This window comes from Artemia sp. Qi Xiang Cuo, chromosome 6 (genome assembly GCF_049724085.1).
Source record: "Artemia sp. Qi Xiang Cuo chromosome 6, ASM4972408v1, whole genome shotgun sequence".
In the NCBI taxonomy this organism is placed as follows: domain Eukaryota; kingdom Metazoa; phylum Arthropoda; class Branchiopoda; order Anostraca; family Artemiidae; genus Artemia; species Artemia sp. Qi Xiang Cuo.
In genome coordinates, this window is record NC_142799.1 from 31,372,311 (window position 1) to 31,397,636 (window position 25,326).

Here is a 25,326-nt window from a genome sequence, read left to right on the forward strand (position 1 = left end):
TGTAATGCCTCGTTGGAATAGTCTTTTGGTATCTGTTCAGATATTCGAGGTTCAAGTGCTAATGGGTAAACCTTACGAGAAAATCGACCATGTTGTAACATTTTGAATTGAATATTGAGAGATGAAAGACTCTTGAACAATTGAAGGACTTCCGTAAAATTAAAGTTCCTCATCACGATTTCATCACTGCATATGATGTTAAAACCAATAAAAATTCAACTCAGATGTTATTTTTTTTTTCAGGAAGAAGTACAAAGCAGTATTTAAATTCAAAGCTATCCAAAATTTTCCTTTCAAACAGTTCGTGGTAACGAGAAAGTTACGAGCCTGAGAAATAGGGGGGAAACACCTCCTAAAATACAAGGACTCTTGATGAAAATCCCACCATCAGATTCAGCGTACCCGAGAAATCTACTGTAGAAGTTTCAAGCTCATATATACAAAAACGTGGAATTTTGCTATTTTTGCCAGAAGATATATCACGAATGCGTGTTTATTAGTTTTTTGTTGTTTTTTTCCCAGGGGTGATCGTATTGAAATAATGGTCCTAGGAGATCAGGAGAGGGCACATTAAACGGAAATTAAAATTTCTAGTGTCTTTTTTAAGGAACAACAAATATTGGAGGGTAACAAGCCCCCCTCCCATGGCCATTTATTTCCTAAAGCTATCTGATCAAAATTTCAAGATAGCCATTTTGTTCAGTATAGTTAAGAAAATCAAATAACTGTGATTTTAGGGACAAAATGACCCCCCATGAGTCCGTGGGGAGATGCCTGTAAGCCATGATATTTGCCCATTGTTCACGTATAGTATTTGTTATTGGGAAGTATACAATTTAAGAAATTTTTCTAGGGGGGACTTTGTGATTGGGATAGATTTCCATTGGGGGAATCTTCCTTTGGGAGCAAAAATTTCCAGGGGGGGTGAATTTTCCAGGGAAAACTTTACACTGGGGAGATTTGACAGAATTCATACACGAAATTCTTGCTAATTGTATTTGCCAACTCAACACATTATCTTTGCCAACTCAATTTTGCATGTGGAGATGTTCCGGGGGAATTCATAATAAGTTTTTTTAAACTGAAAGTTAGGACTGAAATTAAAACTTAAAAAGAACAGAAATTATTCAATATGTGAAAGAGGCTGTCCCCTCCTCAATACCACGCTCTTTACGCTAAAGTTTTTTATTACTATAAGAATTAGAGTTTTCACAAAGAGTCAAACTTTAGTGTAAAGAGCGAGGCGTTGAGGAAGGGGAAAGACCCTTTCAAGTACGGAATAATTTATGTTCGTTTTAAGTTTTAATGTCGCTCTTAACTTTCAGTTAAAAAAACTTGTTTTTTTTTTATATTTAAAACCTGCAGAGGACTGGTGCCTGGCACAACGCCCTACAATTTAAATTTAAAGTTTGTGTCCCCCGCCCCAAATACTCCAAGAACGAATACTCTAATGTAGTAGCAATTTGATTTCATTTTTTTGTGTATTGCTTAGAAATAGAAGTTCTTACTTGTTCGTATTTAGCTATTTCTTTGACACAAAGTGTCTGTAGAAAAACAAAATACTAGGGAGACTCACCGCTGTTTACTTTATCAACACTCGTATTTTCAATCTGATGTTAAAAATAATAAACACTATTCCCTTTATTTTTGTGATCTTTCTATAGAGCTGATTGCTTTTTTCCTTTTTTTTTGTACTTTGAACCTCTTCAATCTCTATTCAGTAAAGGGTATTCACTCTATTCACTTTTTGGTCTTATAATTTATATGTGTAATTTGTTTTTAATCTTTCCTCAGCATTTTGTCAAAAAAAGCGAAACTGCCATATCAGTGACCCGCTGGAAAAAAAAATTGTTTTTTAATATATTATAAAAAATTCATTTCTAAACTGTCTATTTTTCATTGGCAAAAATGGTTTTATAAATCAGTTCTTTTTCATGCAAAAATCTTTATTATTTGGCTGTATAAATTTGAGAGACAACAAATCAAGTAGGCCTACTTTAACGTCGAGTCTCAAAACTATAAAAGTGGAATTTGTCAGACTAGTCTCTGAAGGGATTTATAATGTGGAACCGTATTTCAAAATAAATTCGTGAAAAAATAAATTAAAGGAAAAAAATAGTTAGTGTGAATACAGCCCCAAGAATGCTCAGTTAAAATTTAAGAAGCAAGCATATAGTTTAAAAATATTTATTTTTGCAAATAAAAAATAACGAGAATATAATAAAATTAGAATAGAATAAGCAAGAAAATTCTAGAACCCAAACTGGAAATTATTTGTTGCATAATATAAAAATGAGCAAAAAAGTCAGGCGAAATAGTTGCATTGTTCATGGATTTGTTAAAGAAAAATTGAAAGTACACAATAATCTTTCTATTTAAATGACATGCTCGTCCCACCTGAGCGCTAGAGTAGATATCATAGGAGCTCTCACAGGCTTGTTTTCAAGTATTCGCTCTATTTCATTCATCAAGTTTGTTGTCAGTTTGGCGGTAAGCTGAAAAGAATAAAAGTAGTTATTGTAAATGCAATTTAATGGTAAATAGCGTTGTACAGTGCCATAATTTGGTTTTCATTGCAATTTTAAGCAGTTGAAATTCTACAGGCCTGAAAAAATTTGTTTGATTTTCTTAAAAGAGAGGAAGGGAGATCAATGTTACTGCAACCACACTATTGGATTCATAAAATCAAAGAATCCTACTGAAAGAGTTTTCAAGTTTCTACCGAAAAAAAAAATGCTAAATTTCACTTTTTCCGAATAAGAAAGATCAGGAATCTATGTTCATTGGTCTTTGTTTTTATTTTTATCCCCGAAGGGTGATCGTATTAAGCCAATGGTTGTGGAAAACCAGGAAACGGCTCATTCGAGCTGAAATCAAAATTTCCATTGCCCTTTTTTAATGACCAAAAAGATGGTGCCACGGGAAAGTGGTGTTCACTTCCATTGGGGCACCAAACTGCAATTTTGCACCAAAGAAGACTAAGCTCCCGTCCATTTGAAAATTTTGGTATAGCCAATCAATTTAAAATTATCAAAAACTATATTTTGAGCCTTCCCGTTGCAGAGGAGGTAATGCCACATGGTTGTACATTCGTTCGTGAAAAGTCACGTAATTCATACAAAATAAGTGGTTAATATGGATTTTTATCTTAATACTTAATTTAACTAATTTAACTTATCTTTTTTTGAGAAATTCTGTTTAGTGATGTATAAATATGCATCAGCTATTTTAAAGAAGGGGTGGTGGATACTTGTGCTGGCGACGGGAGGGGAATTAGTTTCACGAGAACTCTCGCCACTCCCTGTACATTTTTCTTTCCGATGTGTCCAGGGACTAGAGCATAAGAACATTCAACGAGTATTTTAAGTATCAATACGAAAGCAGCTTTCTAACAAAAAAAAGAGCATTTAGAGTATCAGTAGGAAAGCACAGTTACAATAAAAAATTAGTGGGAACGAAATAACTAAATGAGAAAGTGCGTCCGAATTCAATTAATGTAACGATGCAACATAAATTTAAGAAAAAAAAATAGATTGTAATTTTCTAATGATTGCATTGGATTTAAGATAGTGGAAGTTTTGTTATCATTTTTATTTTAGTTTGATGGTTATGCATCAAAGAAGAAATACGAAAAATATGAACGGAAATGTTAGAGCGCATTTTTGCGTCACTGGTCCAGTCACTGAAGAGGTCACTGAATATTTTTGTGGGACATCAGGGAGCTCAGTGGGTGTTTTTGCGTCACTGAGTCTTTGTGTGATGTCACCAGTGAGCTTTTCAGTCACTGGGCTTCAAGATTTCCAGTCACTGAAATCGATGAAAAGAGGCGTAAAGTTAAGCATTCATTGACCCAATGACTGGTTAACACAGTAGTGGCTATTAACATAGTGGCGCAAAAATGCGCTCTTAGCTTTTCTTGCTCTTTTCCTCTTTGAATTGTAGTCGACCCTAAACTAATAAAACGTAAAAATTGGATTCGGACCCACTCCAAAATTGCAAACTGCTTGAGTACCTTATCATCTACGAGCCAAAAAATTATTGCAACAACACAAAATAGTTGAACGAAACAACTGAAAACAATTGAAGGCTTCTCCACCACAATGCAGTTAACTGTGTGTGTCTGTCCTCTTCATTGCTAAGTATTTCGTACCGAAGATCACTGGGTATGATTAATGTGATGATGATTAAGCACAAGATTTATGATTAATATGATGGAGCATTAACATAGCAATAGAGCGTTTCTAAATTTGAAAACAGAGAGATGGACCAATGAAAGAAAAAAGGATATCGATGCATATCTACATTGACAGTTTTCCTTCCGGTTTTTGTCGAAAAGATTTCCTTCTTTTTTAAATTGCTACTTAGAAAAAAAGTGCCACTTTTGCTAAACAGTCTCCCAATAGTGTCACGTTTCCCGAAAAGTGCCATTTTTTAAAAAAGTGCCAAAAGTGACACGAAAGTGTCATTGTTGGCAACCTTGTTTAAGAGTTACCTACTCAGTAATGGTTCGTTTACACATTGGGGAAATCCATGCGGAAATCCGTCCGTATCTGTTCGAACTATGGCTAAAATAACACTGCGTTTTAAGGCAAATATTTCAATTTATTGCAACAGCATGACCTATGTTCTTACCCTCTTCTGAAAGCTGTTGAACAATAGAGAGCCAAATGACACCGTTTTTCTTAGTTTTCTTATAGCCTGGGTGCGCAGGATCATAGAAGCTGGGTGTAGCCTTGAACCAAAGTTATAAGATCGTGTTGTTTTTGATAATCCATACTCATGATTTTGTTCATTTAAAAATCTTGCCAAGATTCCGTCCTGATTTGACCAAAACGTTGCGGGAAGCTAGAGATTTTTTCTAGCACAAAAACGGACGGAATTTCCGCACGGATTGCTAAATCCGCATGAATTTCCGCAATGTGTAAACGAACCATAATAATAAATGGCAGAATGTAAAATAGATGGCAGCTGAGAGAAGGCAAAACCTTCGTTTTTGCAGAAGAAAGTTAGTGTGGCAAAAAATTCTTATTTTCTTTTATCTTTAAACTATTTCATTTTAATTTCCTTATTTAATTTTCCTCATCTTAATTTGAATCCTTTGATTTAAAATACCATTTAAAAGACACCAAAAACTACAGAAAAGACTAGACCCAGTCGTAAGATAATAAACGCAGCCTGAAGAAGGGAAAGGAAGTCGTTTAGGATGAAAAGTAGGCTAGATGAGTCTAAGAACCTCATAAAGAGACTAAATCAAATCATAACTGTGAAGGACTTACCCCTCTCTTACTCCCTATCATTAGTCCTAGATTTGTTTATAATTTTTCGCTTCGTTTTTTTAGTATGCCCCGCTAATGAACATTAGTCTTAACAACATGCCCAAAAGAGGGATCACTCCGCATTGAAAAGTCAAATCCTTTTATTCCATATTGCTCTCCTAAGCAGAGATCCTTACTGACTTGCATACATCACTTTAGCAATTTCTTACCATAGTACTATTCAAAAAGCCTCCTTTTCATTGATTTAAAACAAGTTATTCCATATTATGTTCCTAAGTCCAGATTCTTTGGATTTTCGTACATCCCCCTAAATCAGTTTTCTGCTATTATATCATTCAAAAGCCTTCCTTTTATTGATTTAAAACCAATTTCTCTTTATTACACTCCTAAGGTTGAATTATTTAGGTTTGCCTACGCTCCTCTAACAATTTTTTACCACCATACTATCCAAAAGTGTTCCTTTTATTGATTTAAAAACACTTATTCCATATTGTGCTTCTAAGCCCAGTTTTTTTTTTGTATTTTCATGCATTCTCTTAAATCACTCTTATATTATTATACTATTCAATAGCCTCTCTTTATTAATTTCAAACCACATTATTCCATAATGCACTCCCAAGCTCAGATTTTTCAGATTTATGAACAACCCTATACCAATTTCTTACCAGTATATTATTCAAAACTTTCCTTTTATGGATTGTAAACCAATTTTTTCATATTACGCTCCTAAGCATGGATTATTCAGATTTTCGTACACCCCTACACCAATATCTTACCATCGTAAAATTTAAAAGCCTTTCTTTTATTTATTTTTTCAAACCACTTTTATCCATATTGCCCAAATTATTGTGATTTGCGTACACCCCTATTCGAATTTCTTACCATCATAATATTCAAAGGCTTTCCTTTTATTGATTTCAAACCACATTATACCATGTCCTAAACTTAGATTACTCAGATTTGCGAACACCCTTCTACCAATTTCTTACCATCATAATATACAAAAGTCTTTTTTATTATCTTTCAAGCAAGGCACCTTCGGAATGGTAAGAAACGTAATAAATAAACCACGAAACAGCAAACTAAACATACCGAAACCATATTTTTCAAAATATCTTTGAAATACACAAGGAAACCACGGAAACAATTCAAAGCATGAAACAGCCAACTAAATATAGCTAACCATAACTTTCAAACAAAACATATTTGAAATAGACAAAGAAACCTACCAGTGAAGCCTGAAACCACTAACTAAACATATCAAGCCATAACTTTCAAACAGAACATCTTTGAAATAGACAAAGAAACCTACCAGTGAAGCCTGAAACCACTAACTAAACATATCAAACCATAACTTTCAAACAGAACATCCTTGAAATAGACAAAGAAACCTACCAGTGAAGCCTGAAACCACTAACTAAACATATCAAACCATAACTTTCAAACAAAACATCTTTGAAATAGACAAAGAAACCTACCAGTGAAGCCTGAAACCACGAACTAAACATATCAAACGATAACTTTCAAACAAAACGTCTTTGAAATAGACAAAGAAACCTACCAGTGAAGCCTGAAACCACTAACCAAACATATCAAACCATAAGTTTCAGACATGGCAGCTTCAAAATAGACAAAGAAAGCACAGACAAGCCAAAGCATGAAAAACCAAAGCTAAATATGCCAAATAATATCTTTCAAACAAGCCAATGGAATGGAAATAAATGGAATAGAATTCAATGGAACAAAATAACTAAAAATAGCAAACCACAACTTTCAACTGAGAGAAATATGAAATAGACAAAGAAACCTACCACAGAAACCCTAAAACAGCAAACTAAACAAATCGAACCGTAAGTTTCAAACACTACAATTCCGAATAGACAAAGAAAGCACCAATGAGTCAAAGCATAAAACACCAAAACTAAACATGTCATATCATAAATTCTAATAATTCACTTTCGGAATGCTAAGAAACCTGCCAGAGAAACCACAAAACTGTCTAACTAACATAACAATATAAACACACTGGGAAAGCATTGACAACTCAAAACAAGAAACAGAAAACTAAACATAGCAAACTGTATATTTGAACCAACACATCATTGAAATAGACAAAAAAAGCCTGGCACAGACAACCAGGAACAATTTCTGGCAAATCTCTCACTCTCCGTCCCATCCCAGAAAATATAAATGTCCAAAAATATGAAAATTTTTTATTTTTGTACTTTCCGTTGCCCATTCAACATATTAATTTAGGATAAAAAGGATTGCTTATCTAGAATCTTTAACAAAGCTTTAAAGAATAATGGATCCTTACTTGCCAATTTGGCAGAGGAGTTGGGTAAGGAGATTTTTGGTCAACAAGAAGAAGTTCCACCCAAAAAAATTAAAGTGCTGCAAGATTTGGCAAGGGCAGATGACACTATCAATCAATTTGAGACCCAGACTATAGCCGTTACTAACCGATTCAATGAAATTCTAGCGCAAGAAGATGAGATTAAATTATTTAATAATTGAAGAAAGCTATTCCGCTTCTCGAAAAAGCAAAAATCAGGGAAAAGAGGTCTTAGTGACGGAAACAAACATTAAATTATACAATTGCAGCATTTTTCCAAATAATTATCCCATAAAAGTAATTGGCCCACCATTTGAGACTTCACACTGGAGAAAAGCGTTTTACTTTCAAGATATGTGTAAAATCATTTTTTTCAAAGTTCTAATTGATGCACCTATTTCGAAGTTCACCCTGGAGGAAAAGCTTATACGTGCACTATCTGTGCTAAATCATTTTCTCAGAAAGTTTCATCATGTACGCATTTGAAGTGTCATGCAGAATCCATCCTAATAACCGAAAAGGGCAAGTATAGACCCCGGAAAATTAATTTGTCAACTTTATTCTAAAAGAATAAACCAATATATTACCTTTTCTTGTACTACCATTCTTGAATTATATCCGTTTCTATACCTTGATCTTACATCTATGATATAGTTAAGTTAAGTGCTTATTTAAAGTGAGAAGTCTTTCAAGGTAACATATGACCAAAAACAGAAAACCTTAGTAAGGAACACATGAAAAGAAATTTCAAACAGGAAAAAATATTTTAGCAGAAATTACAAACCAAAAAAAATCCTTCAGCAGAAATTCTAAATGAGAAAAAATCTTCGGTGCAATTTCCAAACGTGAAAAAAAACCTTTAGTTAAAAAATGTGAAAAACCTTTAGCAGAAATTCCACGAATTTCTTGTAACGGATTGTAATGAACGGTAACGAATTGTAAGCAAGTAGCGATCTGGCTAAATAATAACCAAAACTGAAAGAAACTGCGTCTTGATAAGAATAGATACATCATAAGAATCGAATTTTGATGCTTATTCACAATATATAAAATTCATGAAGTTTAGTGTTACCCATCAAAAGTTAAGAGCTTGAGGAAATTTGGCTAACTTTTGAAACACCCCTAAGAAATCAAACGATCCTAATGAAAATCACACCATGAAATTCAGCCCACCAGAGAACCCTAACGTAGAGCTTATAGGCTCATACATACAAAAATGTAGAATTTTGAACTTTTTGCCAGAAGCAAGATCCTGGATGCGTGTTTATTTGTTGTTTTTTTTTTTTTTTTTTTAGGGGTCATTGTATTGAACCAGTGATTCTAGAAGATCGGGAGGGGCCTCAATTGATCGGAAATTAAAAGTTCTAGTGCCCTTTTTAAGTGACCAAAAATATCGGAGGGCAGCTAGCCCCCCTCCCACCCCCCTTTTTTACCCAAAATTGTCCAATCAAAATTTTGAAACAGTCATTTTCTTCAGAATAGTTAAAAGATCTAATAACTATGTCTTTGAGGATGACTTGATCCCCCACAGCCCCCAGGGGAAGGGCTGCAAGTTATGAACTTTGCCCATTGCTTAAATAGCATTGGCTATTCGAAAATATAAAGACATTTTTGGGGGTTGGGGGATCTTGTGGTGGGGATGCTTACGTGGGAGGATCTTTACATGGAGGACTTTTCGCGGGGGAAGGGAATTCTCCATGGAGGAGGAACTGGATTTCCCGGTATTAATTAAAAAACGATCAGAAATTAAATAAAAAAATAATTTATTTCTACTGAAAGTAAGGAGTAACACTAAAACTTAAAACGAACAGAAATTATTACGTATATGAGGGGGATCGCCCTCTCTTCAAAACATCGTTGTTTACGCTAATTTTTTTTTTTTTGACTTTTAAAAAAGCTTATTATTCTAATTAAACGGTCCTTGTTTATAAAGAGTCATTCTTAAATAATTGGAACAAATACTGGAACTTTAGCGTAAAGAGCAAAGCGTTGACGAGAAGGCGACCCCCCTCATATACATATAAATGTTTTTTCGTTTTAAGTTTTAATGTTGCTCTTTACTTTCAGTAGAAAAAGCTTGTTTTACTATTTAATTTTACCTGTAAGGCCTGGATTTGTTCATGAAGCTGGCTTGAAGTTGCAGCTCCCACTAAAAGACATTGCACAGCGTCGCATTTTAGGGCCCAGGCAATTGAGAGCATAGCCGGTGTGCAGTTCAGCTTTTCTGCTAGCAAAGCAAGCTCACATAAACGATCACTGTTGTTCTTTCCATCGTCTGAGATGTGGCGAGGGTTTCCACTACCATACCAAGGAGGACCCTGTAATCAATTGATTTAAGCTAATTTTTTTATGCATTTCAACAGTTATATGGCTAGGATAAGGGATTTCTAGCCTGTGAACTGGCTTGTTCACAGGGGAACAAGAATTGGGATCCAAATTCTCTGAAATGTCAACATCGATTGAATTTTCTTTAATTAGATATTTTTCTTTGTGCTTTCATACAACTATAATTTCGAAAAGTTTTAAATATTTAACCTCCTTCACAAAATTTAGGAAAGAGATGCCAGTGAAGGTGCTACCTAGATGTAGGGTACTGAGTTTTACATAAATGGTTATGATGTTGTCATGCCTTACTCATGGTGCCATGTCTCTATGAACTTGGTGCCTGATGTACCACTATTAAGTCTCTCAAGAATAGTATTTTTCAAATTTCCTTTTAAGGCGATGTGGTTGTCTGTTGCTAGAATTTCAGGCTCTGTTGTCGGTAAATTTGCCAAAGGACAAAGCACCTATCCAGGGGGCTTAATTATCAAGCCCCCATGTTCTGTTCTCTATATGTCGTTCTTCAAATTTGGTTGGGTTCGATTTAAAGTTTTGGTTGACTGGGAAGGGCTGCTTTTTTTACTCACTGTTCATTTTTATGATCAATTTAACTCTCCAAGTGTGGATCCAGAGGCTGGTTTTAAGGACACGTGCCCTCCCTCTTCTCCCAGGAGGTCAAAATTTGCACAGCATATACGAGTGTATGGGTGAAAACACCAAAAAGGGAACCCAATTTTTTTGGTGCCCCCCCCCTCCAAAAATCAACCTTTATCCGCCTCCTGTAAATCTCTCCCTTTTCTAAATCTTGATTGGGATAAATGTAATACGTATCTTTTGATTTTGCGCATCCATAATTATGCAGAATCCTAAAGCCAAGATAATCAAGTATTTAGTACCTTAACAAAGGAATGTTAACTGTTTATTTGAAAATTTGTTAACTGCATACCTCTTTTCCAATGCTATCTTCTTCGGCAGAATTCAACGAAGAATATTTCTTCTGGAAAAAGTTACATATATTAGGTTTGGAAAATACAAACAAAAATATTAATTTTAGGATTATTTAATTCAAAATTATATTTACAAAGAAACAATAATAATAAACCATTAAGTTATTCTAATGAAGTGATTAGTCAAAAACAAGTAAACGAGGATATATAGATCATCAACAGTACTATCCCCTTGGATAGTTTTTTTTTTCTAGTTTCTGGGAAGGTAATGTGCATAATTTGTAGTATTCATAAGGCGAGTAAATTGGGCTTTCGACTGCACAATATTTAGCAAAATAATTTGCAGTTTATAAAAATGAAAATAAAGATCCTACAACTGCTGCTAATACTGACAACACATCACAGCGCCAAGCAACTTAGGTACACACAGCTGCGCAAGCTTCTCCTACATTCCAATCTGTTGGGATTCGCTCTTTATTCCCTCCTATAATCTTAGTTAAATCCTTTCTTAGTTAAATCTTATATTTTCAGGGGAAAAATCTTCTAGCGCCCTTTTTATTTGACCAAAAAGATTGGAGGACAAGAAACCCTCCTTCCATCCCCTCTTTTTCCCCAAAGTCATCCGATATATATATATACATATATATATATATATATATATATATATATATATATATATATATATATATATATATATATATATATATATATATATATATATATATATATATATATATATATATATATATATATATATATATATATATATATATATTATATTTATATATATATATATATATATATATATATATATATATATATATATATATATATATATATATATATATATATATATATATATATATATATATATATATATATATATATATATATATATATATATATATATATATATATATATATATATATATATATATATATATATATATATATATATATATATATATATATATATATATATATATATATATATATATATATATATATATATATATATATATATATATATATATATATATATATATATATATATATATATATATATATATATATATATATATATATATATATATATATATCTTGTTTCAAATGAAAGTATGTCACCCGAACTTTAGCCATTGTTTGTGAACTTTAGCCATTGTTTACATATAGTATTGATTATTGGGAACTATATAGACGTTTTCAGGGGGGATTTTTTCTGGTGAGGGGGGGGTCGGGGAGGGGGTTAGGGTGGGAGGATCTCTCCACGGAGTAAGAGGCATTTCTATGAAGGGGGTTCCGGATTTCCCAGCATTATTTAAAAATGATCAGAAATTAAATAAGAAAAAACAAGTTTTTTCAACTGAAAGTAAGAAGCAGCATTAAAACTTAAAAGGAACAGAAACTGTTGCGTATATGAGGGGGATCGCCCCCTAGTCAATACCTAGCTCTTTACGAGTCTTTGTCATTATATGTCTAGCACCTAATGAATGTCGCAACGTCGCATCATTCATTAGGCATACTAACACTTTTTAGCTTGAAAAGATGATTTAGATACGTCACGGCTGAAAAGGAATTCGTTTGGAGCCTTTAATTTACGAAAAAACTACAGGTATGACGTCACATTCATATGCGCATTTAGTGAGCAACTTACATAAGTTTTCCCCGATTGGTGATTGTATCGTTTTTGGTGTTTCTATGAGGCATTCAAAATTATACTAGATATCGATTGAATTCAAACAGCTAAAGCAAAAAGAATAGAACAAATGCGTGAGGTAATGATGGATGAAAATGAAGCACAATTTGTTCTGCTGTTATAAGACAAGCGATAGCGAAAATAACAGTAAATCACAACTGAAAAGATGCCTAACGAAATCTGCTGTTAGAAGACACACCAAAATTACATTAGAATAAAAGAACGAATAGTTTTAGGACCGCTAAAATTCAGCAAGTAAAACTAATGCTGAAACGGTCGATCACCTCCCAGGAGAATACAAATTCTATAAGAGTTATGATTCTCTGAAGGATAAACTAGACCGAGGAAGTGAATTTACGATAGAATTTTCTAATTATTTTGAAATTGATGATATGCCACCCCATGACATAAAGCTAAAGCACTTATTTAGGCAGCGCAATCGCGCTGCCTAAATAAAGAACGATGTTGGCAAAATGTATTATTTCTTTTTCATACCAGGACACTTCGTATAGAAGAAGTTGTTGTAGAAACTTCGAAAAAGTCTCATTCGATTGGAAATTGGAGTGGCTTGTGCTCTTTTTATTAGTCGAAAGTGATTGGAAGGTAACTAACACCCCTTCCACGCCCACCATTTCCCCAAACACATTCAATAAATATTTATAGATAACCACTTTGTTCAGCGCAGTTGATTTCCAGATAGGAATTATGTTTTTGTGGAGGACACTCCCCCACAAACCTCAGGACAAGGGTTTTAAGCTATGCCCTGGGGGCATGTAAGAACGATGTTGGGACAATTTATTATTTATTATTATTTTTTTTAGACCAGGACACTTCGTAACGAAGAAGTTGTCATAGAAACTTCGAAAAGGGCTCATTGAATTGGAAATTGGAGTGACTTGTGCCCTTTTTAATGGTCGAACACAATTTGCACTTTACTAAAAAAATACAAATGAATATGCATCGTCAGTTTAATATACATATACTGGTATTTAGTAATCAAAATGTTAATATTATTTGATTTATTAAAGTTATAAAAGTAAAAACATTTATATTTGTTTTCAGTAAAGTGCAAATTGTGTTCTGGCCTTGGGAAGGCATAGGAGATTTGAGCCCAAATTATGTTAATTTCTGCTCGTTTTGAGTTTGACTCGGTTATTTATTGTAATTTCTGTTCGTTTTGGGTTTCATTTATTTATTGATGCTGATTTGTGGTAATTTCACGCTTGGTAGATTATTTGATTTTATTTTTGCTCTTTTTTGGTTTAATGGAGTTCTTTACTTTTCTTTGAAAAACTTATTTTGTGGAAAATTTTTTTTTAATTAATTTAACACAAAATCGATTTGGTGGTGCATCCGATTCAAGGAATCCATGGTAATTTTGAACCACCTTCATACAGACAAATCTACTTTTCGGACCCCAGCGATACTATTGAAAAATACCTTATCCTCTAAGTTATGGCATAACTAAGCATATCCTATCCCTGGCATAAATAGCATATCCTCTAAGTTATGGAGTTATCAGTCATAACTTAATGGATCTTTTGGAAGAAACATTGCGAAACCAAAACAATTATGCCAAAAGATGTATGAGGATGCGGGATGAGAAGAATGATCAAAAACAACGCGTTGTTGCAATGGGACTACAACCTTCAAATTTGCAGGTCATTTTTACTGTGCCAAATGATAATATGGATTTTGAACGGTTCAACACCCCTGCATATAATGAAGTTTGTAGGGCTGTCACACTTAATGCCAACCATAGTGTTTCTTCAAATGAAATGATTGTAAAACAACGTGGCAAAAATGTTGTCTGTTTGAAAAATATTTACTATTGTGAAGAGCCCTTTACTTTTCCATTGTTTCATCCAGCTGGATTCTAAAACATCAGGATATACTGCGGAAATGCCATCTCAAACACCTTATAGATGTCGTCCAGATCCAATCCGACTTGAATTAGGCCAACATCTTATCGACCAGAGGCAACAATACCAACCAGAACACACCGTTGTTGCCATTGTTGGTAATACTACCAAAAATAAACACTGCCATCCTCATTCACCTGATCAACTTGCAACAATACTAAATATTTTGGCAGTATCTATAGTATATGATAATTATTGAGTTATCATAGAGCAGTCCACTCAAGAACGTCCCAATCTCGTTTTACAAATTGTGAAACAAAATTTGGAAAAATTAGCAATAATTTGGATATAAAACAGATATTTGGGAAGGTGGCTATATATGTGAATACAATCGAATTTTAAAAGCGTTGACTATCACATATGCATTTGCTGTTGATCATGAATCTTGCTAATCGAATCCATAATGCGGAAAAAACTGATGATGAAATTTTACCTGAGTTCAAAATACTGATGACCCTGATTTGCAAAATTAGTGTCAAGATGGATTATTCATTATCCATTTGAAGTTGATATGAATACAGATTCTAGATTTATGCTAAAAAAAAATGGAAAATCACACTGTTGCGGACATAGTTGCGCGTCAGTAAAGGTTGTTGAAAACCAACGGAGTTTGATTTATAGTTAAGCATACATCTATGTGGACAGACGCTGCATTGCATTAACTTAAGCATAGTGGCGATTATTTGGCCACGACATCCACAGAAAGAGTCGCATCTTTCAATGATCAAATCTTCATTTACATGGTAAATACTGAATGCAAAATATTAGCCAGGTCCGGAAGATTTGGTAGGTTTTGGACAACAAAATACAATCTTGGAAGCGTATTTTCGACATAACCAGGCGCTGCAACAATTGAAAACCACCCAGAATTACTGCTATTACTGGCAAATGCCCGAATATTTAGACGAAATTGGATACGAATTACGATTCATTTGATTGCAGCATCCTCAGATATATTTTTTCATCCCGTTTGCAGAAAAAAGTCCTTAGCGGACTGATTTTGAATCATTGCCAAAGACCGAAAACAAGAATCGGAACGAAGAGTATATGCATTATAGAAGGCATTTTGGACAGTGTTGATTCCTTGACACCTTCTGCCCACCGTTTGTCATTGAATGCGACGCCATCGTCTAGGAAAGCTTATTTGTATGATGCATAACGAATGCTATTTACAGTAAGAGTATCTTCAAAACTTGTTGAATCGTTGACATCATTGAAAAGTGATCTCAGATAAAAAACATTTTGGATGAACAACATAATTACGTTGTGTATTTGGCCAGTGACAGACAATCAACTGATTCGTTGCTCCCCTTCTGGGTGGAACAATATGGTATGGATGACATTGACACTAGCCAATAAAACCTAAAATGGACGTTTTAGATTCAGATTATTCACCTGCTGCTGAAGAATGTATGTATCGCATTATGTAAGGATTCTAACTATGCTGGATTTAATGGTTCTAACTATGCTGGATTTTTTTTTCATAGATGAGGCAGGCGGTACCAGTAAAACTTTCGTGTACAAGACCTTTTATAACACTCTTTGTGGTCAAAATCATAAAGTTGATATTTTCCTTATGGATGAGGCCCCGATGTTACAAAAGTTATTGTTTTCAAAATATAAATCAGTTGTTTAGATCATTGGCAAATTCAAACTTGCCATTTGGAGGAAGAATTTTAGTTGCTGGATGTAATTTCCGTCAGTGCTTAGCTTTGTAACTCAGAGGCAACCGTAGTGAAACCATAAAAAAAATTGCATAAAAAAAGTCATTTCAGGAATTGTTTTAAAAATTTCTTGTTAAAAAAATAGGCATATGGTTCCTGAAAAGGCAGCATTTGCGAATTATATCCAGGAACTGGGAAATGGAAGTCTTCCCAAAAATGACTTCAATAAACTAAATGATCTTATTATACGATTTACAGTTGTAATTTATTTCAGGAATTATTTTGAAACAATCTTTAAATCAAAATTACAATGGAATGAAGAAATATGTTATTTTAGTGCCGCTCAACAAAGAAACAAGTAAAATTGACGCTGAGAATGTTGATCGCCTCCCTAGATAAAAAAAAATTCTATAAAATCCATGCTTTTTAAAAAATAAAGAAGAAGGAGGGATTGAATTCACGACAGAACTTCTCAATTCAATTTATATTGCTGATTTTCCACTTCATGACTTGAAATTAAAAAATAAAATGATAATTTTGTGAATGTCTAATTAAATATTTCAGATTTAAAAAATATGTAACGTTTCTACATTTCTTCTTTTAAGTTGTGAGTTGGTGGGGGTGGGGGTCTGCTTAAAATACCAATATCTCACTTCGGTAATCATACAAATTGACAATCATTTCAAGTTTCTAACACGATGTAAACTACCTAAATTTATTACGACAGTTGAACGTACGAAGGAGAGTGAGTCTTGGAGGGCCGAGGCCCTACCTTGGCTATACAGTCACATATAGGTTAAAATTATCGTATGCTTAAGCTTAAAGCAAAGAGAAACATCAATCCTTGTCTGCTAAAAATTTGGGTTTGACAGGGCTGGGTAATGATAGTAAATTGGCCACTGACTGGTTCTCTTTAACCACGCAGCTCGAAAATCCTTGCCTAATTTTGTTTAAAAAGAGACAGTTGGTGTATCTTTTTACCAAAATTTTGAAACTGGAAGAGTTTGGGTATAAACAGAGGGGTGAAGGACCAATTACCTTCCTCTGGGTTATTTTTGCAGTGAGTGAGGTCCTACATTATCAGTATGACTGCCATTATCCAATTTTCTTTCTGAATAGTACCACAACAAAGAAGTTTCCAGTCCCTTATCTTCAAAACATTTAACTCATGACCGAGTTTTTATTAAAAAAAAAAAAAACTGTCGTAATATGCATTCCACAGCTCAAGAAGGAGCTGATTTACATTAAAAGGAAATTATATCTCTTACAGGTTGAAAGTAGATTTTCTTGAAATATGCTAACTTTCTAACAGTTCTAGCCAGAAAGACGTTAAGGCAAATTTCCAACTTCCTTAGCAATGAAAGAAATATCAAATTTTAGTAGCGTATCTCTTATATCCTCGAGTACAGAAAATAAAATAGCAAAGCTAACCAAAACCACAATCATAAATGATTTGCAATACCAGATGGCAGCAGTTTCGAAACTCTCCAGAAATGCTCATTTAGGAGCTGTAATTGTGTTTTTATATTTATGATTCTCTTGGTGATGTGGCAGGACACTAGAAGATCCAGGGGATGGGGCCGGAGGAACCTCACCCACCAAAGATTTTTTTTTTGTATCGCCCTCATTCCTTATTTTTTTTTCTGTTTTTCGCTCTTTTTTAAAAATAAATTTGTCAACTTTGTGCTTTTGTCACATTCCCTCCCCCCCCCTAAGATTATCCTTATTTATCCCCTTGCCTACCCCCCTCCAAAAAAAAACAACATTTTTTTCTATATCCGCATCTGTGGCAGACATCATTGCATATCTTGAGCCCTTTTAGGTTTAGTCAAAATTCAATATTAAGTTTTAAATACTTCCTTGACTGCTTTAATGGAGCTTTCAACTATAAAACAAAATAAAGTCTCGAAGAAACTAACGCTTAGCAGAACAACTTCAGATAGTCTTTATTAACGTAGACTATAAGCCAGCACTTCAGGTTCAAGACAGAAGTCAGTGGCTCAAGCAGGCACGTACCCATGGGGGGTGTTAAAGGAGCTATAGCTCCCTCCTCAAGAAAAACATCCGCTGAAAAGCTTAAAATTTTTCCTTAAAATACCGGTTTTTTTAAGGACTTTTAAAAAGTTTTCTGTTGGTTGGCCTAGGGTCCCCGGTCAGTCTCCCCCCATAATTATTTTCTGAGTGCGCCACTGGGCTCAAAGGCAAGCAAAACTCTCTTTTCAGGCCCCAGGAATGAATTCTGTAAAGCTTTCAAAATGTAATACCACATCCTTCAATCCAGCAAGAGATTCAAATTTACCATAAAATTCGTGGAGGTTAACCCATTACCCCTTTCTCACAATAAACTAAAATAGGTTTCATAAGAAAGAAAGCAACACCATCTTTTTTTCACAAGAAAAAAAAACAACTCCTTTTGCAACACCATTAAAATAATGACAGAAGAGATTTAAACAGATATGAAAAATCCTTCTTTGAAGTATATAAAACCCAAACATGTCTTTGACCTTACTGCTGTAAATTCCAGCTCCAAAAGTTAAAAAAAAGTGATTTAAGGGGAGAAAGTAGCTCACTTTTTGAATTTCAATCATTTAATAAAACGGTTCAGGTAAATTTGGAACTACATATTTGTGAATAACTCAAATTAAAATTGCTGTAATTTGGGAAATGTGTTTATTTGACATAATTACAAAACAGCTTTGAAAACGACACAGTGCCGCTGGTTTTAGTTTCTTCTTTCTTTTTTTTTACATCAATCTTACTCGTACAATTTCACAAAAATATTGGGATAAACGCTTAGTTTTCTTTGTGTTTATGGGGTCCTTAACTGAATGTAGGAATTGAATTAATGAATGCGTAGAATTTTATCTCAATTAATGTGTATTTGGTATCACTGAGAGTATTTTATACTCATAGTATTTTATAGTAGTATTATATATTTTATACTTTGTTTTTAATGACAGAATTCAGACCGGCTTAGTTCTCAAAAGTTTCAGTCCTAAACATCAGTTTAGTTTTTTTGAGAAAGACCCCACTATCGTTTCATGGAGGGAGTCATTACAAACATCATTCAATTCTTAGTTTTGAATTCTCTTTTTTGTGTTTCCTTTTTCTTTTTGGCATGAATAACAGTTGTCAGTTTTTGAGCACAAGAAAATTCAAGGCCATCCGTGTAGCCACCGATTAGTATCTGCAAATTCCAATAATAATGAATAATTAACGAACAAACAACATTCTTATTAGATAATTAAAGGACCGAAGGAGCTTACCTTAAAGGATGCCCTTGTAAAACTTGGTATACCATCATCCGTTTTTCCACTTATAATTCCCATTAATACTGGTGACCATGCAATAAGACCAACACCTAAATATTATTGAAAACATATTAAAATAAATAGAAGATATATATTAGTAGACTATGTAAAACACATTGCAAGTCTTATATATCTCAGTTCATAGGCAAATAGTTTGTCATAACAAATTAATTGTGAAGTGTAACCCTTGCTATTAGTAACCGATTTTAACAAGAAAACAGGACATTTAAAAAAAAATGTAAACATCAAATAGTATAACTTTAATGGTGATTGAGAACAAATAAGCTTCATTAAATTTAAAGTTACTCATCAAAACTTATGGTTTGAGAAAATATATTTAATTTTAGAAAAAAAATTTGTAAAAACATTTTCCCAAGATGGGAGGGGTCTTAATGTAAATTGAGGTATTAAATTCACGATATGAAAGAATCATGAAGCAGAAGTTTCAAGTATTCATTTAGAAAACTGTAATTTTTTTCCCCTGAGATGGATGGTCAAGGGTGATTTTCTATATTTATTTATTTGTTTATTTGTGGTTCGTTTTTTTTTTAATAGGTAATATTACCAAGCCACTGACTATACTAATCCAAATAAAGGCTCCTTGGCTTGTAAAGAGGGGGAAAATATACGAGTCGTTTAATCATTCATTCAAAGAGAGAGAAAAAATGAATAGAATATAAAAAAAAATGGGACAAAACAAACTAAATAAATTAAATAGATTTTAATCAATTCCAAACGAAATAGAGATAACAAAAGCAAAAACCAAACGCCAAAGAATCCAAAAAATGACTTAACGGTCTTCTTGAACCATCTAAAAAAACAGTGGCACTTTCAAGCCGATTCAGACATTATTTTCCATGGAATATGACTCAAAATTATAGGATTTATATCTGACCGTACGGGAGGAGTAAAAAGAATTTGAATAAGATTTGTATTAGGAAGGCCAAGGGCTAATGGGGCTCAGGCTTAAAGCCGAGCAAAAGCAAAAGATGCACAAAAAAAGAATGTATAGTGATTTTACTTCAAATAAAGGGATAACTCCTGAACAATTAGTTGGCTGAATAAGGCTGCTAGCTTCATTGTTAAACTTCGAAAGGGGTTTTAAACGAAAATAAAAATTGGCATTCATATTAGTGAACATTAAGAAACATAATATTCGATTAAGCAATGAAAAGGACTTTTAAATTTGATCCAAAAAAAGTATACTTAAGTTTCCTGTTACCAGGACTCATATCTTTATTTAATCGAATCAATGTGATAATTGAAAGACAGTTTTTAACTGATAAAAATACCCCAAGACCGAGCCTACCAATATTTAGATCTACAACCACGGAATTCTTCTCTCAAATAAATTTGCTCCATTTGACCGAAATTCTCTCTACTAACCAGCCCTTCCACTTTTAATATTGCAAATTTAGATAACAAGGCTGTATTTTTTAGTTGTAAAGGAGCTTTGGGCAAACAATTTAGGGATGGAAAATAAAAAATACTTTTAGCCAGGGATGTCAAAAGTCTTTTCAAATAAAGGATTTCACATAATAGTTCACATGGTTTTTGACAAAACTTGCCAATTATTTAAGTACTCATAAGATATTGTTTAGAACATATCTGTATATTGGGAAGAAGAGAATTTCTCTTTTGCAAAATTGCAGTAAAAAAATGCGTTTCTTCATTTGTGTCTTAAACTATCAAAATGTTATGCTATATTTAATGAAATTTCAGAATTTTGTTTTGAAATTAGAGATGCTTTGGATGATATTTCAATGATTGGAGATGGTTATAAATAAATGAATAAAGCTAATTAACATACCTAGTTTATTGTACATCTCAGGCATGTGTAGTTCTGTCTTCTCTCTTTGAAAGTAGTGATACTCGGCCTGTTCACAGATTGGGGTAATGCAGTTAAATTGCCTACAATTATTGTAGGCTTCCGAGATCTCAGCTGGAGTCCATCTTGAAGTTCCCCAGTACATTGCCCAGCCAGAGTTGATGACATGATTCATAGATCGGACAACTTCTAAAATATGTAAAATTTCAATATAAGTAAAATCAGATGTGTCTTTCTCCAAATATATCTGTGCAAAGTTAAAAATAACTAGTCTTATTGAAGTTAGAAACGAGGAATGTTTGCTAAAAGAACATTTTCGAACTGTGAGAATTGTTTTAGGCTACAAAACTCGAACATGGTAATTTCTTTTTTCATTCTGATATAAATTCTGCATCATTTTTGGTCTTCTCTGGAAATGAAGGCATGCTAACCTCTATATGTTTTGGACAATCGTGAATGACGTTACTTAATTCCCCTTTTTATTAAATGCGCATTTCATGATTTATTTTTGTGTACCTGTTAGTTTGTTTAAATAAATACATTTCTAGGTAGTTCCGAAAAAGTGTTCTGTGTTTTGTCTTACAAAAACAGTCTTGGAGGCCCCAAATCCTGACTAACAAATTCGTTTTTAAAATTTGGAAATTGCCTTATAAATTGAAACAATCGTGGTTTTCGTTTAAAATAAAAAGTAAAATAACCACGGCAAAGTTTTTATTCTAAGTTGAAAAATATTTGGAAGAATAAGAAGATCTGTGACCTAATATTGGGATAGTGGAAGCCAGTGGCAGATCCAGGGAGGCCAGGGGAGAGTGGGCCCTGCCCCCTAATTTTTGCTGGTGTCCTCATTCCTTTTTTTCTGTTCTTCACCGTTATTTAAATTAAGTTTGTCAATTTGGTCAATTATTGACACCTTTGTCACCCCCCAAGATTTTGCTTATTGGCACCCTTGTGCCACTGTCCTCCCTCCCCAAGATTTGGCTCTAGATTCACCCCTGGTGGAAGCCACAGTAAACCAGTGGTCAAAAATGGCTATGAAACCTGGACAATGACTGTATATTAAACAAAAAGTTGTACGAAAGACGTAGTCTTCGACGGCAGTGATGAAAGAGATTTTAAAGTGGTTAGAACACCAATTAAGCGCCTTCAGTGCATCGGCCTTCACGCAGAACGTCAATCCACATGGAGAATACTATCCGTCTCTGTCAACCCGAATTTCTTCAGAAAAATTGTTATTAAGAACTTGTTCAGCAAAATTACTGTCCATCGAAAATTTTCACACAATAATCAAATCTTGTCCAAATTTTACTTACAAATCGATAGTTAAATTCTCAAGCAGAAAAGTGAAAAAGCGGGAAGCTACCAACCAATTTAAATATATTGGTACATACACTTTAGCAGCAATAAATCATGGGTTTATTCAACTAGTAGCAAACATCATATCTTGGCTAAGCTTGTCAATGATTTGAAAAACAATCATAAACTAAATTAAAAAAACTAATTTTTTCAACTGAAAGTAAGGAGTAACATTAAAACTTAAAACATACAGAAATTTTTCCATATATGAGGGGGCTACCCCCTCCTTAAAAACCTCACTTAATGCTAAAGTTGAACTTGTTGCAACAATTCTTTTAAAACGCCTGCTGAAATACAAAGGCCATAGAACTGGAATAAGAAACTTTAAACACTGCAGTCGGTAACAACTCATTCGGTAGCAACTGATTAAAAAACCAGGCTAAATCCTTAACAGGGCAATGGAATTGTCAATTTCCAATTGAATGGCCTCCAAAGTTTTTTCGATCATCCTTCCCATAAGAACCCTACATCTCAACAACGGGCAACTTGCATAGGTGACAGTCGTTGTCCTGGGGGCTGGAAGGGGGTTGTCAAACCTGGAGGCATGGTTTTTGACCTTTGGACTATTTTGAACAAAACGACTGTCTCAAAGTTCTGATCCGGTGTGTTTTGGGAAAAACTATGGGGGGGCTTGTTGCCTTCCAATCCCTTTTAACTCTTAAAAAGGGCACTAGAACTTTTAATTTGCAATTGAATGAGTCGCCTTTAAAGTTTATACGACCACCCCTTCCATATGAAATGCCTCTGAGAAAAAAATAAATAGATAAATATTAACATATTGAACCCTTATGGTTAGGTGTGCGTGTAACTGAACCACCACGTAACTGAAGCCCTAGCAACTGACCCCCTGTAACTGAGCCACGGTGCAACTGAACCCCCCTGAACCCCCGTATAACTGAACTTCCGTGTGACTGAACCCTCGTGCAATTGAACCACATTTAACTAAAGCCTTGTGCAGCTGAACCACCGTGCAGCTCAATCTTGTTAGTAGAAGTGACCCTATTGACCCGATCACGCACCCCTGCTGCCACCTATAACTTTTTTTTACATAATTCATGGATGGTTATGTGTGTCGGTCGATTTATTTGATGTTTTTCATGGATGTTTAATGGTTTTTGTCAGTGAGAATTTGAAAAACAGGAACTTTTTCACATTTATGGATGTCAACAGCAATTCATGTCTGTTATATGGTTTTCTCAGTGAGAATGAAAAAACAGGATTTTTCTCACTTGGAAAAACAGGAATTTTCTCACATGGAAAACCATAAACCACGTGGTCCTGTCACGAGTAGCACCTGTGAACTTGATTTACATAATCGCTAGGGGAAATTATTGATTCATGAAGGGGAGAATTAAGAAACATTAAGGCTTCTTTAATCTTAGGTCTGAGGGATAAACGTTCTTTAGGTCAGAGAGAAAAATTAATATTCTATTTTTAAATAGGGCTTCATCGATCTTTAGTGTCAGGAATTCTAATTGAAATCACTTGTTATCTTTGAATTATGCGGTAGTCTAAAGAGATATAAATTCTATTTTTAAATAAGGCTTCACGGAGCTTTAAGTCGGAGAGATAAATTGATATTCTAACGAAACCCTAATAGTTTAGCTAGGAAAATTTATGAGATGAAGAGATTAACGTAGGAAAGGGTTTCCTAGAAATTTGAAATGCATTGGCGCAGAGATGCCAAACAAAAGGAACATGCTGAAATTACGTTTAGGGATTATTTGGGGAGAAACTGTTTTATCCATTTTATGAGATTATTTTGGCGAAACAGTTAGAGACATTTGAAAGAAGATTTTAGGAAAGGTTTTAGAAGAGAATTTGAGGGTGAAACTCTGTGGTCGTTATAATACACAAGTTCCATTTGAAAATCGTTTTGAGGTCCTCTACCCCAACCCCAAAGGGTTCCGATCCCCCACCACAACCCCGAAGGAAGCCCCCGGTACTCAAAGGTCCCCCAAGCTCCCATAGAGCCCCAGCCCCCCAAACGCCCTCCTCAGACCCTCAAAGGCCCTCCACTGGTCCTCAAAGGGCTCCCGGCCCCCAAAGGGCACCCGGACCCCAAAGACCCTCCCCCCGGTCCTCAAAGGTCCCCCGGGCTCCCAAAGAGCCACCGGCACCCCCCAAGACCCACCCAGACCCCCCAAGGCCGTCCCCGGGCCCCCCAAAGGCCCATCGAGCTCCCAAAGGACCAACGGGGTCCCAAAGGCCCTACACCGGTCCCCAAATGTCCCCCAGGCCCCCAACTGTCCCCCGGACCCCCAAGGCCCTCCCCGCCCCCAAGGCCAACGGCTCCAAGGACCATCGGCCCAGTGTCCCCCAGACTCCCAAGGCCCCCTGTGCCCCAAAGGCCCTCCCGGTCCCCAGGTCCCCGGGCCAGAGAAGCGCCGCCGGGATGCGCCGTGGGCCAGGAAAGCGCCGCAGGATATGCCGCAGGGATGCGCCGCGGGTCAGGAAAGCGCCACGAGGGGTTCGCCACAGGGAGGCACCGCAGGAAAGCGCCACAGGATGCGCCGCAGGGATGCGCCGCAAAAAAAAAGTAAACTAAAAAGTAAAAATTTCGAAATGTTTTCCCCCCAACCCCCTCCGCCGACCCCCCAAGGCCCTCCCCGGGGCCGCAACGGTCCCTCGGGCGCCCCCCGGGGCCCCCGGCCCCCCCAGGGTCCCCCAAA

General features: G+C 35.0%; 1 protein-coding gene across 2 annotated transcripts in view; it reads right to left on the reverse strand.

Moving 5' to 3' along the window:
• Positions 1-2,173: 2,173 nt before the first annotated feature.
• The window catches only part of Hk (potassium voltage-gated channel subfamily A regulatory beta subunit hyperkinetic), a 193,292-nt gene continuing 170,139 nt past the window's right edge, over positions 2,174-25,326 (reverse strand). For both annotated transcript variants that reach the window (XM_089090152.1, XM_089090153.1), the window contains 5 exons: positions 21,284-21,490; positions 19,429-19,523; positions 10,880-10,930; positions 9,711-9,929; positions 2,174-2,495 (listed from right to left, as the gene is read on the reverse strand). In XM_089090152.1, coding sequence (XP_088946278.1) covers positions 2,376-2,495; positions 9,711-9,929; positions 10,880-10,930; positions 19,429-19,523; positions 21,284-21,490 — 692 coding nt within the window. In that variant the 3' untranslated portion in view covers positions 2,174-2,375. The remainder of the gene's footprint in view (positions 2,496-9,710; positions 9,930-10,879; positions 10,931-19,428; positions 19,524-21,283; positions 21,491-25,326) is intronic.